General features: G+C 39.0%; 1 protein-coding gene and 1 long non-coding RNA gene across 13 annotated transcripts in view; one reads left to right on the forward strand and one right to left on the reverse strand.

The window, feature by feature from the left end:
* COL4A3 (collagen type IV alpha 3 chain) overlaps positions 1-17612 on the forward strand; it is a 148241-nt gene that overhangs the window by 104669 nt on the left and 25960 nt on the right. For all 6 annotated transcript variants that reach the window (XM_078328701.1, XM_078328700.1, XM_078328702.1 and 3 more), the window contains exons 24-34: positions 2737-2807; positions 3600-3782; positions 5629-5797; positions 8952-9044; positions 9707-9811; positions 12095-12192; positions 12747-12897; positions 13246-13359; positions 14717-14884; positions 16125-16214; positions 16575-16709. In XM_078328701.1, coding sequence (XP_078184827.1) covers positions 2737-2807; positions 3600-3782; positions 5629-5797; positions 8952-9044; positions 9707-9811; positions 12095-12192; positions 12747-12897; positions 13246-13359; positions 14717-14884; positions 16125-16214; positions 16575-16709 — 1377 coding nt within the window. The remainder of the gene's footprint in view (positions 1-2736; positions 2808-3599; positions 3783-5628; positions 5798-8951; positions 9045-9706; positions 9812-12094; positions 12193-12746; positions 12898-13245; positions 13360-14716; positions 14885-16124; positions 16215-16574; positions 16710-17612) is intronic.
* LOC144576721 (uncharacterized) overlaps positions 1-17612 on the reverse strand; it is a 152494-nt gene that overhangs the window by 98324 nt on the left and 36558 nt on the right. For 3 of the 7 annotated variants that reach the window (XR_013519139.1, XR_013519133.1, XR_013519135.1), the window contains exon 3: positions 13883-13925. The exons of the other annotated variants lie outside the window; for them this stretch is intronic. This is a non-coding gene — a long non-coding RNA (uncharacterized LOC144576721). The remainder of the gene's footprint in view (positions 1-13882; positions 13926-17612) is intronic. 7 annotated transcript variants of the gene reach the window in all.

A 17612-nucleotide genomic window follows, 5' to 3' on the forward strand; every position in this document is an offset into this window, starting at 1 on the left:
TAAAAACATTAGATTGGTGGATGTCATGACGTGGTTTATATGAACTTGGAGGGAAGTTCACAAACATATCTCTATTAACATAAAGTCAGCCAAAATCCAAGAAAAGCTAGTATTTTTCCCTGTTCCATTTTAATTGCTGACCCCTAGCAAAGTATCGTATTAGGCAGGAATTGTCAACACAGTGTCCTATAAGAGAACAGTAGGTAACTGAAGGCAGTGAAGCAGCCACATGAAACACACACCCTCTTTCTCTTCCATAAAGAAATATGCTTTCTCCCTTTTTTCCTCAAAAGACACACTACTCAGTCCATTTTTTCGTGTTCCTACTTTTAGAAGAGTCATAGGAATATGTGGTATTTCACTTTCTTCTTAAGGATGCAAATGCAATAAAAAAATTGCAACATCCTCAGTGCTGGGGACGAGAGAGAGTTGCAGCACTGCAGTTTAAAAACTGAGGGAACATTTGAACAGGCCAGCAAGCAGTCGGCGCCAGCCCATTGTTACTATGCAAAATGCTAGGCCCTGCATTAATAAATCTTCCAAGTTTTCATGAGAAGAAAGGAATTGGAATTTTTATTTAAAATCTCATGGTGTTTTTTAAATTAGCCACTAAGTCAATTTTTGAAAGAAAAAAATACATTTTATGCCATGTCCTGAGGCTTAAATAAAGGATGATTCACAGGCTTTCCCTTGACAACTCTGTGCCAGGCCAGGACTCTCCACCCTGCATGGCTGCTCCCAGCTGTCACCACCTCTGCTTTTGACCTCCCCATCTTTAGTCACAGAACTGGCTATGGGCAAAACCTTCAATTACAAAACATCTCTGTTTATTGATTGGGTTTCTCTGCTCCTTGTGCCACTCCCCTGTCTACACAGGGCCTCTCCCTTGCTACCACCCACAGTCCTAACTCTGCCACCAGCACCTTGGTCTTCAAGACAGTGTCATCAAATTATGTATCATTAACCAGTAAGAGGTAAAGTTACAGAGCCCTTGGCCAGTGTGTTGGGTACTGTTCTAAGTGTCTTATGTGTCTCCATTCCTTTATTTCTCACATCAACCCTAGAGGTTGGTGCTCTAATTAACCCCATTTTACAGACGAGGAAGCTGAGGAATCAGGTGGCATAGCTAATAATGTGGCAGAGACTGAACTCAAATCCAGAGGCGTGCTCTTGCCTCCACGCCTCCATCCCCTGACTGTGATGCTGTTACCTGTCTCCTCAGGGGCTGCTTTTGGAGAGTTAATCCAAAGGTCTACCTGGCAACCTGGATAGGGAATGTTATACATTAACACCATCTAGTAGCCATCTGCATTGGCACAGGGTCTTCTGGGAGACTGGGTCTCAGTCCAAAGAAGAAAGATTAATGGTGGCAGCCATGGACACCATGGCCAGCCACTGGATGACATGCACTTGGGCAGGGATCCTTTGTCCCCTCGGATCCCACACACTTCTCCTTTATGAAGGCCTCTGCCATTTTCAATGGGTGCCCCTGTCCTGACTCACAGGCCTGTGAGGGAAGGAGGGGCAGGGAGGTAGGGGCTGTTCCTCATGTCATTCCTGCTCAGTACCCAAATACCTAGGGGAAATGTTCTATTAAAACAAAAACCAAAAGGAAGAAAATGAAGGAGGGAAATAAGGAGGACAAATAATGAAAGATAAAATATCATTATTGTATAATCTCCTTATATCTTATCTTTGACTCAATGTGAGCAGGTAAGCAGCTCACTGATGCTGATCACTCGTTGTATGGTTGTCATTTCCATAGTTTCTCTACATTTGGCCTATCAAGATACAGCTCAAAGAAGTTTTATAAGCTGTAAAATGGTTTGGATTACTATAAAAATATACATCCCAGCTCAATAGCTTGCACAAATTAGAATCTGAATAGATATATGTTGATCAACTGACCAAAGACCTACCCAGAAGGTCATTCAAAGGGATCATCTTTACACAGATATTTAAATACCTCCGAGAACTATAAAATTGTGCAATAAAATGCAATTTGGCAAGAGACATCCAAAACCTTAGAAAATCTTGTCATCATTTGGCTCTGCCATTATACTTTAAAAAATTTATTATAAAGGAAATAATTGGATACATTTGGAGACCTAAATATTTAGAGACATCTTTCAAAGCATTGTGTACAACAGGCAAAAGTTGACAGATGTCTACCTAACATCTAAATGTCTAAAAACAGCATTTAGCTAAATAAATGATGGCTCACCAACACAATAGGCTGCTATGCAGCCATTTATAATGAAGCTATAAACTAATACTTATTCATACTTATTGACATATGTATACTATAATTCCAAAACTGTGTGTTTATGAGTCTTGTGCAGTTATGGATATACAAATTTATGACTAATACACATTAAACTTTAGCAAATATTATCTTCTGGCAGATTTATGGGTGATTTTTAGTCACTTCTTTCTGCATAATTTTCTTACAATCAGCATATATTACTTTTTAAAGTAATATATACTCAGAAATATAAAAATATATTCTTAAAATTATGAAGATGAAAATTTTAAGAAGCTAAGATCTGAGTTACTTTTTACATGATCTCTCATTCTGGTTATTTACTCCCATTCTCTTATTGCATTTATGTTTTATGATAGAAGTTGTCTTTCTTTCCCCATAAGAAAACACTCTATTTTCTTTATACATTGTATTACCATGATTACTCAAAGATGGTTCAAGGAGGAGTTGGTTAATAATTCATTGATTTGCAGGAAGACAAGGTGCAGCTGGCTTGAAAGGAAGTCCAGGGTCCCCAGGAAATACAGGTCTTCCAGGATTTCCAGTAAGATTTCATGTTTTTAAATCTTTAGCTTCAATTTGAAAAATTGCACACTCTGGAAATATGGTTGCAACACACTTAGGTTATCAGCTTGGTGCCTTGCAAACAGTAGGCACTTAATAGATAACTGCTGATTAAATGAATAAATATGAGACTGATTAAGTGAATGAGTTAATGAATTTATAAACAGTTTGAAATGATATCAGAAAGAGAAAGCAGATTAGCAGTTGCCTGGGGCTGAGGGTGGAAACAGAGATTCATTGCAAATGGATTTGAGGGAATTTGGGGGAGTGATTGAAACGTTTTAACATGATTGTGGTGATTGTGGTATAATTCTATAAATTTACTAAAAATCATTGAATTGTACTATTATAAAGGAGAAATTTTATGGTATGTAAATTATACCTCAATAAGTCTGTTAAAAATTCAAATCTTGATTGTCATCATGAATCAAAAACTCATAGACAAATATACTTAGATCAAATTATTCAGAGAGGCTTGTTAAAATTTACCAGTATTCAAACACAACATGAATTATCGTGATTGTTTTATGATATTGAATTATATTATTGTGTGTATTGTCTTGAATTATACTATCTAACTGAATTATTTTTCAGTTTTGGAAGTTAAAAACAAAGCAAAACAAACAAAATGCTTGAAATAATAGTTGTGGACCAGAAAAAGTGTATTGAAAAGTTCATGTTAAAATTCAAAAGTTCTTGTTCACAGTTTTAAGATTGACACAAGAAGAATTGTATCAAAATACAATGCAGATTCATTTCTGTACTACCCTAGGGATTCCCAGGTGCTCAGGGTGACCCAGGACTTAAAGGAGAAAAAGGTGAAACGCTTCAGCCTAAGGGGCAAGTGGGTGCCCCAGGGGACCCGGGGCTAAGAGGGCAACCTGGGAGAAAGGGCTTGGATGGAATTCCTGGAACTCCGGGAGTGAAAGGATTACCAGGACCTAAAGGCGAACTGGTTGGTATCTAGCAACTTTACCCTACCTATAAATGAAGTATTCTGAAGTTAAGAGAGAAAGTGTTTTCCAAAAATGGCTGGCTGCTCAGCACAGTTCATCACTGTAACTGAAGAATGAAGCATCTTCAAATGAGCAGGAATAACCCAAGCAAATAGTCACAGTATTTTGACAAAATAAATAGGTAGCATTCAGTGATGTCACCCAATCAAAATTCTACATTGATAATGACCCCATCTCATACATAAATTACAGTTCCATATTTGCATCAAATTAGTCCATTGAAAAGTTCAGAAAATGACATATAGTGGAAAGTTTTAGTAAATGTTTGGGGGGCAATGTCCATACTTTTAAATAAAACTAAATGCATAAGAGACAGCATATTTCAGGGTATGGTAGTCAAATAAAGGGATTAAATGTTTTGCCATTAATGGCATGATCTCGGCTTACTGCAATCCCCGTCTCCCGGATTCAAGCAATTCTCCCACCTCAGCCTCCCCGAGTTGCTGGGATTACAGGCATGTGCAACCATGCCCCATTAATTTTGTATTTTTAGTAGAGATGGTGGCTCATCTTGTTGGCCGGGATGGTCTTGAACTCCTGACCTCAGGTGATCTGCCTGCCTTGGCCTCCCAAGTGCTGGGATTACAGGTATGAGCCACTGCACCCGGCCCCAAGATCTATTTTAAAATATTATAGAGAGGGTGAGCACCTTCCATCATAATGTATTTACAAGAGGTTTGCAAGGGATGCTGCTCAAACTATTCTATGAAATACCAGTTTCTCCCAGGGCTAATCTGTATAATCCAATAAAAGATTTACCTCAAACAGGTTTGGAGGAACGAAACCTGGTAAACAAATTTAAAGGTTCATCTATAGACCCTTTAATATCAGAATATGAATTGTGAGTCTCCCACATGAAGACAAGCTATCCAGTCTTTGCTAAATTCTTCTGACTACAAAGCCCTTTCTGGCTGGCAGCATCTACGGGACCAGCACTTCTCAGACCCTGACTTGGCCAAGTCCCAGGCTGTTCACTTCGTGGTAGTTATGCTTCTAAAGCGACAGTGCTAGAATTCTGTTGGTCTGGTATTAAGAGAATTTGTATGATGTCCCTATTTGTATCTCACCAATTTTTCTTTATAAGTTCTGGTAAACATGCTCCATAAAGTACATGAGCGAAAAATCAAGGTGGTGATTTGTTGAGTCTTACACCCTGTCTTAAAAAAAGGAGAGAGACCACTTAGCCATCTGATGGTACTGAACAATAAAAAATCGAGTCAAATTTATTTCGGGAGGCCATGATGGGAAGGAAGAGGGCTTACATTATTTTGTCAAATTCGACTTCTTTTAAATATACAAATCATTTTCAAAGTTGTAGCATATGAAAATTTTAAAACTAGACAGTTTAAGAGAGAAAATGGAGGTGGGAAATCTCCTTTGTCATGAAAATACCTGGTGAAAACACAAACTTTTAGTAGATATGGGGTTTGCTGTACTCATTTTATTTAAAAAATGTAACATTATGATGAATATCACCCCTAAAGTCATTTGAACTATTAGTCAGTTTGAACGTAGTTTTAGTGGTTATTATCATATGGGAGACCCGTCTCAAGTGGGACTCAAGACAGTTTCAAGTTCAAAAAATGTTGCTTCACTCCAAAGGACATAAAACGGCAGAAACCTGCAGTGCTCTTATTTTAATAATAATTCCCATCAAATACCAAATGCTTTTTAATTCAAGATCTCAATGACAGCCTAACTGGTATTCATATTTGGAGGATGATTAACCTGTTGTAAGAAGATACTGGAATGAAGCATGATTCAAACACATTCCTGTCGTCACAGGCTCTGAGTGGTGAGAAGGGGGACCGAGGTCCTCCAGGGGATCCTGGCTCTCCTGGGTTCCCAGGACCTGCAGGACCAGCTGGACCACCGGGCTATGGACCCCAAGGAAAGCCTGGTCCCAAGGGCACTCAAGGAATTCCTGGAGCCCCTGGACCACCTGGAGAAGCCGGTTGGTTAGTTTTCTTTCCAGTCCTGTTTTCTGACGGAGTGGGTTGATGTTTTCTAGAGCTAACAAGGCTTTTCCAAGACTAAGAAAAATGTAGAAACTTGCTTCTTATCAATAGAATATATAAACTCGCAGATACCAGGAAAGAACATGTAGGGTATGTTAGAGACAACCCATTTTTTTTCCATTTATCTATTACTTATATAAATATATGAAATGAATAGACCCTAAGCACTATTGCAAATTTGTTTTTTTGTGTTTTTTTCAAAGACAGTATCTCACTCTGTTGACCAGGCTGGAGTACAGTGGCATAATCATAGTTTACTGCATCCTCAAATTTCTGGTTTAATCTATCCTCACAGCCGGTCTCCTGAGTAGCTGGGGCTATCAGCGCATGTCACCACAACCAGCTAATTTATATTTTATTTTTATTTTTTGTAGAGACAGGATCTTGCTGTGTTTCCCAGGCTGGTCTCCAACTCCTAGCCCCAAACAATCTTTGCTGCAGCCTCCCAAAGTGCTAGGACTACAGGTGTGAGCCACTGTGCCCAGCCACAGATTTGTTGTTTTTGATCCATAACTCGATAGGCACTTTATAAATAAAACTTTAAAATATCTAAGACAAAAGAAGAAAAATAGTCTGATAATAGTTTAAAAGTCCAAGTAACTTTGGGGATACACATATACTGGCCCTACTTCTGGATTCAAGAGTGTGACTGAAGTTCAGAATAGCATGCTACTGACAGTTTTAGGCAAATAATGCCACCATGGTCATTTTTTACTTCTAAAATCACTTTAGGCTGGGCACAGTGACTTATACCTATAATCCCAGCACTGTTCGAAGGCCAAGGTGGGCAGATTACTTGAGGTCAGGAGTTCAAGGCCAGACTCGTCTTGGCAAACCCCCATCTCTACTAAAAATACAAAAACATAGCTGAGCATGGTGGCACACACCAATAGTCCAGCTACTTGGAAGTCTGAGGTAGGAGAATCACTTGAACCTGGGTGGTGGAGGTTGCAGTGAGCCGAGACCATGTTACTGCACTCTAGACTGGGTGACAGACTAAGACACTGTCTGAAAAATAAATAAATAAATAAATAAAACCACTTTAAAGAGTGAGACCTAATAAACTGTGGTCGCTAAATCATTTTACAGGGTCTTCCTTCATGGGTAAAACATTTTGAGTGCACAACCCTATGTTATAAACATACGCATCATTTTTGTCCACACATGCACGTAAATCTTATGACTTTATATATTAAATAAGTAAATATCTATGTTTATCTGCACCTTATTTTGGAGGCTGCTGATCTTTTTTTTTTTTTTTTTTTTTTTTTGAGACAGAGTCTTGCTCTTTCATCCAGGCTAGAGTGCCATGGCCCAATCTCGGCTCATGCCTCCCGGGTTCAGGTGATTCTCCTGCTTCAGTATCCTGAGTAGCTGGGATTACAGGCACCCACCACTACACCTGGCTAATTTTTATATTTTTAGTAGAGACGGGGTTTCACCATGTTGGCCAAGCTGCTCTTGAAAGCCTGACCTCAGGTGATCCGCCTGCCTCGGCTTCCCAAAGTGCTAGGATTACAGGCGTGAGCCACCACGCCTGACCAAAGGAGGCTGCTGTTCTAATCCAGGTACTAGCAAACGGTGGTGGCCCACAGTCCAAGTCCAGCCCACTGCCTGATTTTGTATGATGCGCAAGCTAAGAATGGTTTTCACATTTTCAAATGACTAAAAAAAATGTTTAATATTTTGTGATGCATGAAAATTATATGAAATTCAAATGAGAGTACCCATAAATACAGTTTCTTAGAACACAGCCACACTCCTGCATGTACTGTCTCTGGCTGCTTTTATGCTGCAATGGCAGAATTGAGTCGTTGAGTAGATTTGGATCACAAAGCCTAAATTACTCACTATCTGGCCCTTTACAGCAAAAGTTTATTTAGCCCTGTTTTAATCCATTGTCAAATGCACTTTTGTTGTTTTTTTGTTTTGTTTTTTGAGATGGAGTCTTGCTCTGTCACCCAGAATGGAGTGCAGTGGTGTGATCTTAGCTCACTGCCACCTCCACCTCGTGGGTTCAAGGGATTCTCATGCCTCAGCCTCCCAAGTAGCTGGGATTACAGGCAACAGCCACCATGCCTGGTTAATCTTTGTATTTTTAGTAGAGATGGGGTTTCACCATGTTGGCCAGGCTGGTCTTGAACGCCTGACCTCTAGTGATCCACTCGCCTTGGCCTCCCAAAGTGCTGGGATTACAGGCGTGAGCCACCACGCCTGGCCTCTTCTGTTATTTCTAAGTGTGAATCTTTACTAAAGAACGCCATTGTCATAAAATATATTATTATCAAAGTTGTCCCATCACATAAACCTATGTTTTTCTATAAAGAAGTAACTATATGGACAACAATTATCGCTAAACATGTTTTAATGTTTGCCACTGTGGTTAGAATATTATCTCGAGTTCTTATCTGCTGGGTTGGCGTCCCTTCCCCTGTGACAGATGAGGAACTTACCAGAGAGGTTAAGAAAAGTGTCCAAGTTCACAAACCCATGTCAGCCTTGCCCATATCAAAAATAGCCTTCCTGTGGAAACTAGTCATCCAATAAATAAGTATCCTATCAGTATTCACCAATGTTTACACCTAATTCCGTATTATCAATTTTTTGGAACAGGCTATTTTCAATAGACCAGCATGTTTGGCTATTAATTTCCCATTTAGGAAAAAAAAATGCAGCTCACTGCCAGTGGTCATTTCATTTACACAAACAAACTCTTTGAGGCTGAAGCAAATCTGATTTTCATTATGAAATAAAATACACTAAATGTTCTTGGAGTTATCTCTAAACAGAACTTGTCTGTAATCCTAATGTAAGGTGGTAAAGTTAGGACCATAATCTGTGAGTTATCTCAGAACAGGAAACAGAACAGGAAACAGAGTTTAGACAACAGTCTAAATTCATAAAGATTTGTTGACTTAGTAAGAAAGTTTCAATGGGCTGGTGGTCCTTAAGCTAGTTTTGAAGCCTGTGAAAACAGTTTTTTAAAATTTACTTTGTTTATAAACCCTTTATAATCATATTTTCCCCTATCATCTAAGAAAAGCTTCAATATATATATACCCCAATCTTATGATCACAAATTTCCTTAAGGTCCTAGAGGAGAAGTCAGTGTTTCAACACCAGTTCCAGGCCCACCAGGACCTCCCGGGGCCCCTGGCCTTGCTGGCCCCCAAGGTCCACCCGGTAAGTACCCTTTGCCAAATCTGGTGCATGGCATCAGACAACACCCTGACTCTTTAAAAAAAAATACTGTCTCCATTATAAGAAAAACAATGTATTCATTGGCTCCAAAAGAGAGCACAGGGCAGTGTCCTATCTAATAAGCAAGCAGGCTGGGGACTTGCTGTAGTTCTCTGAGGTTATCCATATTATTCTCACTGGTGCTTCTAATATAAAGGTTCCAGAGAAGAACCTATAAACTACTTAAGAGGAATTCTAGAGCACAACAATCTTTATGGAGTCTTGGTGGGGGAGCAAGTGATGTTTGCTTACTGGCAATTTATTAGGATATTTTCCATAGCATCTTCATTTGAAAATTGAAGGTCTTTGCCAATGTGATCTAAAACTGAGTTTTGCATGCATTGAAGGAGACTTACATAGTTCAAGACATCTAGAATATTTCTTGTTGGGAATTAAATCATATTTACAAAATTATTTGCAATTCCTAAAGATTAGTCCACTAAATAGGGACACAGAGGAGGAGCATATGATTGGGGCTGTGTTAAAAAATTTTTCTTAATGTGCAAAAGGGATAGGATGACACAGATAACTTAGACATTTTCTTTTAAAACAAAGATGAAGAAAAGTTGCTGATGTGGAGATGTATATGTGTTTTTGTTCTTAAGGTATCCCTGGATCCATGGGGAAATATGGAGATCCTGGTCTTCCAGGGCCTGATGGTGAACCAGGAATTCCAGGAATTGGATTTCCTGGGCCTCCTGGACCTAAGGGTAAATTTAAAAATTTTTTAAACATAAAGTTTATTGTGGATATTTAGAAGATATACATATGCATAAATAAAGTAAGTAAAATACAATATAAAGGTATAAATAGACATAAGACACAAAATGAGTAAAATAGGAAATATCCATAATACTCTGTAAAATGTTTTCTGGCTGGGTGCAGTGGCTCATGCCTGTAATCCCAGCACTTTGCGAGGCCAAGGCAGGCAAATCACTTGAGGTCAGGAATTTGAGACCAGTGTGGCCAACATGGTAAAACCCATCTCTACTAAAAATACAAAATTAGTCGGGTGCAGTGGCATGTGCCCGTAATCCCAGATACTCAGGAGGCTGAGGCAAGAGAACTGCTTGAACCCAGGAGGCAGAGGTTGCCGTGAGATTGCGTCACTGCACTCCAGCCTGGGCGACAGAGCAAGACTCTTTCTGGGGGGAAAAAAAAAGTTTTCCAAGAGCCTTAAATAGTAAAATATCTTATAATAATGTTAGGTGAAAAGGCAATTGATTTATGCAATATCATCTCAATTGTATTTTTCAAAACACATAGAAAACAACTAGAAGGAAATTCACCAAAATGGTAATAGTAATTCTGGATTATTGGATTTTAAGGACATTTTTGGGACTTCTCAATAAATGTCTGCACCTTTTACATTTATACAGTTCTTTTTTTTTTTTTTTTTTTTTTTTTTTGAGACGGAGTTTCGCTCTTGTTACCCAGGCTGGAGTGCAATGGCGCGATCTCGGCTCACCGCAACCTCCGCCTCCTGGGTTCAGGCAATTCTCCTGCCTCAGCCTCCTGAGTAGCTGGGATTACAGGCACGCGCCACCATGCCCAGCTAATTTTTTGTATTTTTAGTAGAGACGGGGTTTCACCATGTTGACCAGGATGGTCTCGATCCCTTGACCTCATGATCCACCGGCCTCGGCTTCCCAAAGTGCTGGGATTACAGGCGTGAGCCACCACGCCCGGCCTCCAGTTCTTTTTTTATATAAGAAAGTAACTATTAATCACAAATAGCTGATTTCCCTACACACTCCAAAATAAATTACAGAAGTTATTTTCCTTTAGGAAAAAAGTGCTGTCTCTCCTTAAAAAAAAAAAAAATCTAGACACTGAGAGCTCACACAATGACATAAGCCTGCCCCTGACAATTGTATCAAAGTCCTGTCCGGGATGACATATGAGTAACCTGAGTCCCTGGATTCTCATATAGAACTAACTGTAAGTTTTATAATAATTTCATGTTTGTTACAATACTATTTAAAATGTTTGTTAAAATGGCATCTTTTTTTGATGTTTCAGCTCTTGGATTAGTATGTCATTAATGTTTATTATACATTAATTCTGCACAAATATGAGAATACTGATTTCAATTTATGAGTATTTGAAGTGGAAAACATAATTACATTTCTCATGTAGTCTCAAGAATGGCTTTGAATACAATTTCTTGGTTTTCTTCCTAATGATCTGTGAAGTAATGGAGCCTGGCTCACATTTGTACCTCATTCCTCTGGGACCCTGCATTGACAGATTACATCCCTACTTTGTAACTCTATGTATTGACTCTCTGGAAGAAGACTGTTGATTATGAGAACCAGAACTAACCCAAGAGCTCCTTGAAAGTACAGATTTACAATTTCACAATTGAACCTAATGAAGTCCATGAACTAACTGCAAATTAAATATTGGTCAAATTAGGGTATGTAGAAGCTGTCTGAATGCAGCCTTGCTTCACCAGGGCTTCCTCTTCTGAATCAGAGAACATAGAAAATGTGTGTGACCCCTTTCGTAATTCACCTACTATAAATGCATAAGTTAATCCCTTACATGGAATGGATGCTATAGGGACATTAGGACTTAATTCTCTTAAGCAACTCCAGTTGAGAAAGGCTACCTGGGGTGCTGAAAGATCTCTATTGCTTAATCTAGGTCATGCTTGCATGAATATATACACATATAAAAATCCATTTACCTGTAGACTATATGTAAAATATACTTCAAAAACAAAGTCAACTGGTCAACCAGGTTTGAAGAATTGCTGAATCAAGATTATAGCCATACTTAACAACGAAATGAAAAACCTTATTTTTAAAATTGGGAACCAATGTAATTTGATTGGGAAATTTTTAAAAATTGCTAATTTATCAATTGGTTTATTATCATTTAAACTTTCGTAAAAGCATCTCTAGCTGGTTGAGAGATAAGAGAGTTACTACTCAGAATCTTTCAATAAGACTAATCCTACAACAATGTTTATTGTTTTTTCTCTGTAGGAGACCAAGGATTTCCAGGTACAAAAGGATCCCTGGGGTGTCCTGGAAAAATGGGAGAGCCTGGGTTACCTGGAAAGCCAGGCCTCCCAGGAGACAAGGTATGCAAAAATTCAAACTCAAACTGTCACGGGGGAGAGGGCAAGTGACCATTAATTGGCCAGTTTGTATGCACCCACCTGGCAGAACACTCTAGATATAGAAATTATCAATATATTTGTAGATGATGAAGATATTAAATTTTTTTAATGTTTTTCTGGATCATCTTCCCTTTTAGAAAGGAAAATATGAGGTGTCAGAATGCAGATTTCATCTTGATACCATCTTTAATGGTTTCATAAACACTCAGACGGTTTAAAATGAGACAACTCTAGAAAGAAATGTGGGTAGCTATGAGAAAAACTCAAAAGTAAAGACATATAGGTTTTTCTCTTTACAGACAATCCCATAGTCTTCTGAAAAAGTGGAGGCTACATATCCTGAAGTGTTATTAAGCATAATCTTATAGAAAAGTCAGCAACTAGAGTTCAAAAAGGAAAGTTGATGGCATGGGTGGCTGTACAAAAGGGACTTAGAGCCTCCATGACAGAGACCAGTCAATATCAGTGAGGATTTGGAAGCATTATATAGTAATAATATAATTTCTGTGCCATAGGGAGAGCCAGCACTAGCCATGCCTGGAGGACCAGGAACACCAGGTTTTCCAGGAGAAAGAGGCAATTCTGGGGAACATGGAGAAATTGGACTCCCTGGACTTCCAGGTCTCCCTGGAACTCCAGGAAATGAAGGGCTTGATGGACCACGAGGTACAATAGCAAGTGTCATTACTTTTCTTCACTGTGAGCTCAGCTAAAATGCAGCACACTGAATGCATAGGTGTTCTAGGAATGAAGAATTCTCAAATAAAGCTTCTGGTTCAAGAAATAGAATCTGTGGAGCCTAACTATTTTCCCATCCAATGTTCCTGCCCTACCTTTCTCCCTTCTTCCTTCCTTCTTTCCTTTTTAAAGAGTGCCCTCTACAAAAGGCATATTAGTGGTAATAAATGTACGTCTGACTTAGGTGGAAAAAAGTTAACAGAAGAATGATTGGTGTAGCAATACCAAGACCTTAAGTTCTAGCACCTGGGTATATACTTGGGCTTTCTTTTGCAGGAGATCCAGGGCAGCCTGGACCACCTGGAGAACAAGGACCCCAAGGAAGGTGCATAGAGGGTCCAAGAGGAGCCCAAGGACTTCCAGGCTTAAACGGATTGAAAGGGCAACAAGGTAGGAGGAGGGCCTCCAAACTGGCCACCAGATGGGCAGGAGGCATGAGACTCCTGCTCTGTGCTTTTCTGCCTAACGTGGGAACTGTCCAGCAACAAGTCCTGACCATTGTTCAGTGAGAAATACTTCAGAAATGTAAACCTTGCTGCCATGGATTGTTTCACACAGAAACGTATACCACCTATAAAGGAAGAAACCTGAAGTTAATATAGTGAGTTTCCTTGTGTCTTTTATGCAAGAAAATATGAACACTAAAGACAGAGAGATTGGTGTGTGTTTACATATATTTATATACATATAAATTTTCAGAAAACATTTTACCTTTAATACTTTCATAAGTATATTAAAGTGGTAAATGTATCCTTATTATTATAATAGGGCAAATGTATGCAATGGTACCAGTTTAAAAAGTTATAAACTAAAATATGTAGTTGATTGTTTTATACACAATATAAAAAATAAATAAATAAATAAATAAATCTAAATGATGCAGGCTAGATGTTCCAGATGATGGGAAACTTACTTTATCTTTTTTGATTCTCTCAATCAGATCTGATAAACTGTTCCTGCAAAAAAAAAAGTTATGTAGAAATCCGTTAATGTCTGTGGCCTATCATACTGCTTATATGTTCACAAATCAATTTTTGAGCATGATCTTAACTATTATAGTGGCATTATAATTGTTTCCAGAGGCATCCAGTGGCTTCCCTCCACATGAATGGCTCTGTATGTCTCTTGTAGGATACAGAATGAGCAGCACTCATAACGTCCCAGAATGTGCCTGCAGGACTAGAAAATAAATATAAAGGTTACACTTTTATTACTGCATGAGTCATTGGAGCAGAGAATGTTAGAGCCAGAAGGGAGCTCAGAAATTTGAGAGACGGGATATTAAATACACATACACATAAATGCACACACACACATGCATAAGTGTGCAGTCACCCCAAATCACAAAGCTAAATATTTACAGCCACAAAATATTTCAGAAGTGGCCAGGTGCAATGGCTCATGCCTGAAATCCCAGCACTTTGGGAGGCCAAGACGGGCAGACCGCTTGAGGTCAGGAGTTCAAGACCAGCCTGGCCAATATGGCAAAACCCCATCTCTACTAAAAATACAAAAATTAGCCAGGTGTTGTAGTGCATGTCTGTAGTCCCAGCTACTTGGGAGGCTGAGGCAGGAGAATCACTTGAACCCAGGAGGCAGAGATTGCAGTGAACCAAGATTGCGCCACTGCAATCCAGCCTGGGCCACAGAGGGAGACTGTCTCAAAAATATACATATTTCTGAAGTTAGTGGGGAAAGCATGTGTGGGTTCATTCATTTATTTGTTCATTCATTTATTCATACACAGGCAGAAGAGGTAAAACAGGGCCAAAGGGAGACCCAGGAATTCCAGGCTTGGATAGATCAGGATTTCCTGGAGAAACTGGATCACCAGGAAGGCCAGGCCATCAAGGCGAGATGGGACCACCAGGTCAAAAAGGATATCCAGGAAATCCAGGAATTTTAGGGCCACCAGGTATCCTTTTTCGTGTTTCTATTTTTCTTCTTATGTCCTCTTCCTCTTAAGGTAGCTCTGTCAACTACCTAGGCATACGCTTTTGACTCTATGCTTTTACTTCAGTTAATATAAGATTTTCCTTCTAAGTTATCTGTAAGAAACCAGGGGCCAGGGTCGGGGAACGGTGGTGGCGGGATGAAGACATTTCATTACCCAGGATGTGGCTATTTTTGCTGTGTTATCCTTTTAATAGGCTACTATTATAATATTTTTGCTAGTATTTTGTTGAGAATTTTTGCATTTATATTGAGAAGGGACATTGGTCTATAGTGTCCTTGTGTTATCTTCGGTTTTGGCATCAGAGTCATGCTGGTCTGATAGCACAAGCTGGGAAGTGTTTCCTCCTCTTGTATTTTCAGGAACAGCTCGTGAAGAACTGACACTCTTTAAACATTTGGTAGAATTCACCAGTGAAGTTATCTGGGTCTGGGCATTTCTTTGTGGGAAGTCTCTAAATAACTAATTCAATCTCTTCATTTGTTATCGGTATATTCAGATTTTTTATTTCTTCTGGAGTCAGTTTTGGTGTTCTGTGTTTCTCTAAGTACTTGTCCATTTTGTCTAAGTTATCTGATTTGTTGCCATCAAGTTGTTCGTCATATTTCTGTTTTAATTTAATGGCTATGGTTATTGTTTACATGTTTGGCGAGAATATTCTGTTCCCTCACGGCATAAATACCTCACTGATCTCCCATCCGGAGAAGAACTCAAAACAACTTAATCAGCACATTATCCTTTCGTTCATCTTATTGGGCTACTATCACATGCTGGCATTCTTCCAGACCCCAGAGACACATCAGTCAGTGGACAAGTCTCCCCTTCTCATAGTAGAGGAGCAACAATAGAAATATTTAAAGCCTAAGTTCAACTTGAGACAAGTGTAATGAAGAAAATTAAGTGAAGGGATATAATGGAAAGTTACTGGTCAGGGCATGGGAGGACAGAATGCTCCAAAATTTCCCCATATTCTATCCTCATTCATGAATATGATTTGCTACCAATCACTTCCACATAGATGAGCTCAAAAGACCATTACCAACCCATCTCCTGGACTAATATGGTAATTTTACTATTTACAGAGACCATTTTTTCAACTCCCAATCTCTACTTCTAAGTATAATTTATTTTAGCATATGGAATATTTCGCTTTTCTCACTCTGTACAACATGCGTTGCTTTGTGTTAATTTGTTTCCATAGGTGAAGATGGAATGGTTGGAATGATGGGCTTTCCTGGAGCCATTGGCCCTCCAGGGCCCCCTGGGATCCCAGGCATGCCAGGGCAGAGGGGTAAGTGATGGAGTGTCTTTCTAGATAGTAGGAAACAGAAACAATATTCACTTATTTTGCAGCAAAAAAAAAAAAAGTTATGTTTCTTTGGAGGAATAGTTCTGAGAGAGCAACAGTATTTAATTTTGCTGTTTTCGGTGTTCGTTTTTTCCATTTGAATGGAATCCTGTTTTCTCCCTGCAGGCTTATACCACTACCCTTATGAGGCTGCCTGCCTGAGGAAACTATTTACCAAGTTCTCAGCACTGTTAGCGTTTTCTGTCTCATTTGTTCTGCTTTATTATAAGCACTGCCAACTTTTTAATCCCTATGAACTACTTAAAGAATTAAGGACCTGATGTTGTTACTCCTGTCTGTTAGGAAGCCTTGGAATTCCAGGAGTAAAGGGCCAGAGAGGAACCCCAGGAGCCAAAGGGGAACAAGGAGATAAAGGAAATCCCGGGCCTTCTCAGATATCCCACTTAATAGGGGACAAAGGAGAACCAGGTCTCAAAGGTAAATAATTGCTTATTTGCAATCAGAAGATCAGAGCTGATCCTCAGGCTAAGAAATTATCCAGGCAAATCCCTTTAGTTGCCAAACAAGGACACTGAGGACCAGTGTTTGGTTACCTGTCCAAGTCACACAGCCGGTTGGTGGCTGAGCAGCACCAGAACTGAGTCACCTTCTACCATATGCCTCCTCAATGGGTAACATTTTATTTATGAGTTAATTCTGCATTTTGATTTGCTATATTTGAATTGTCAGCAGTTTTTAAATTATAAGCCCCAAAACTCCCTCTTTGCCAAGTATGAGGAAAACTAAACCCTAAAAAAAAAACTCCACATTAAAAATCTTTTCTGGCTGATGTTGAAATACCCATCTCAAATTCAACTTTATTCTGTTGACTACCAGGATAATTTCTTCTGATTCCATCTACAAACTTCTTCTGTTCAAAATCTTTTAGAGAATAATTACTAAAAAGAAATGCTTCAGTGAAAATGTAATCCTTTAGAAAGACTGTCATTAGATGTGGCTATTAGGCTAAAATTCAAAGCCATTCACATTATTTCAAGTTATTTTTTTTTCTTTTTTGTCTCTATTTTTCTGTTTTAACTTATTTATTTTAGATGAGGAAATTGAAGTTCCGAGATCAGGTAGAAGGCCCAGGCCCTTTTTCTGGCAGTTTTTGTGATATGATCAATACAACCGATATAAAACCAGATTTTCAGAAGCCCTCCCTTATAGTCTTCTTGACCAAAGGTAATCCCAAGCAACTTTAGAAAAACAGACAACTGCTCGGTAAAATATACATTTACTGATCAGACTCTTATAGCTGGAAAGGATTAAAAACAAATGTGTCATCACAAGAAAGGAATAAAAGAAAAATGTGTTTACAGTTGCAAAACCATGTTAAGT

This window comes from Callithrix jacchus, chromosome 6, assembly GCF_049354715.1.
Source record: "Callithrix jacchus isolate 240 chromosome 6, calJac240_pri, whole genome shotgun sequence".
In the NCBI taxonomy this organism is placed as follows: domain Eukaryota; kingdom Metazoa; phylum Chordata; class Mammalia; order Primates; family Cebidae; genus Callithrix; species Callithrix jacchus.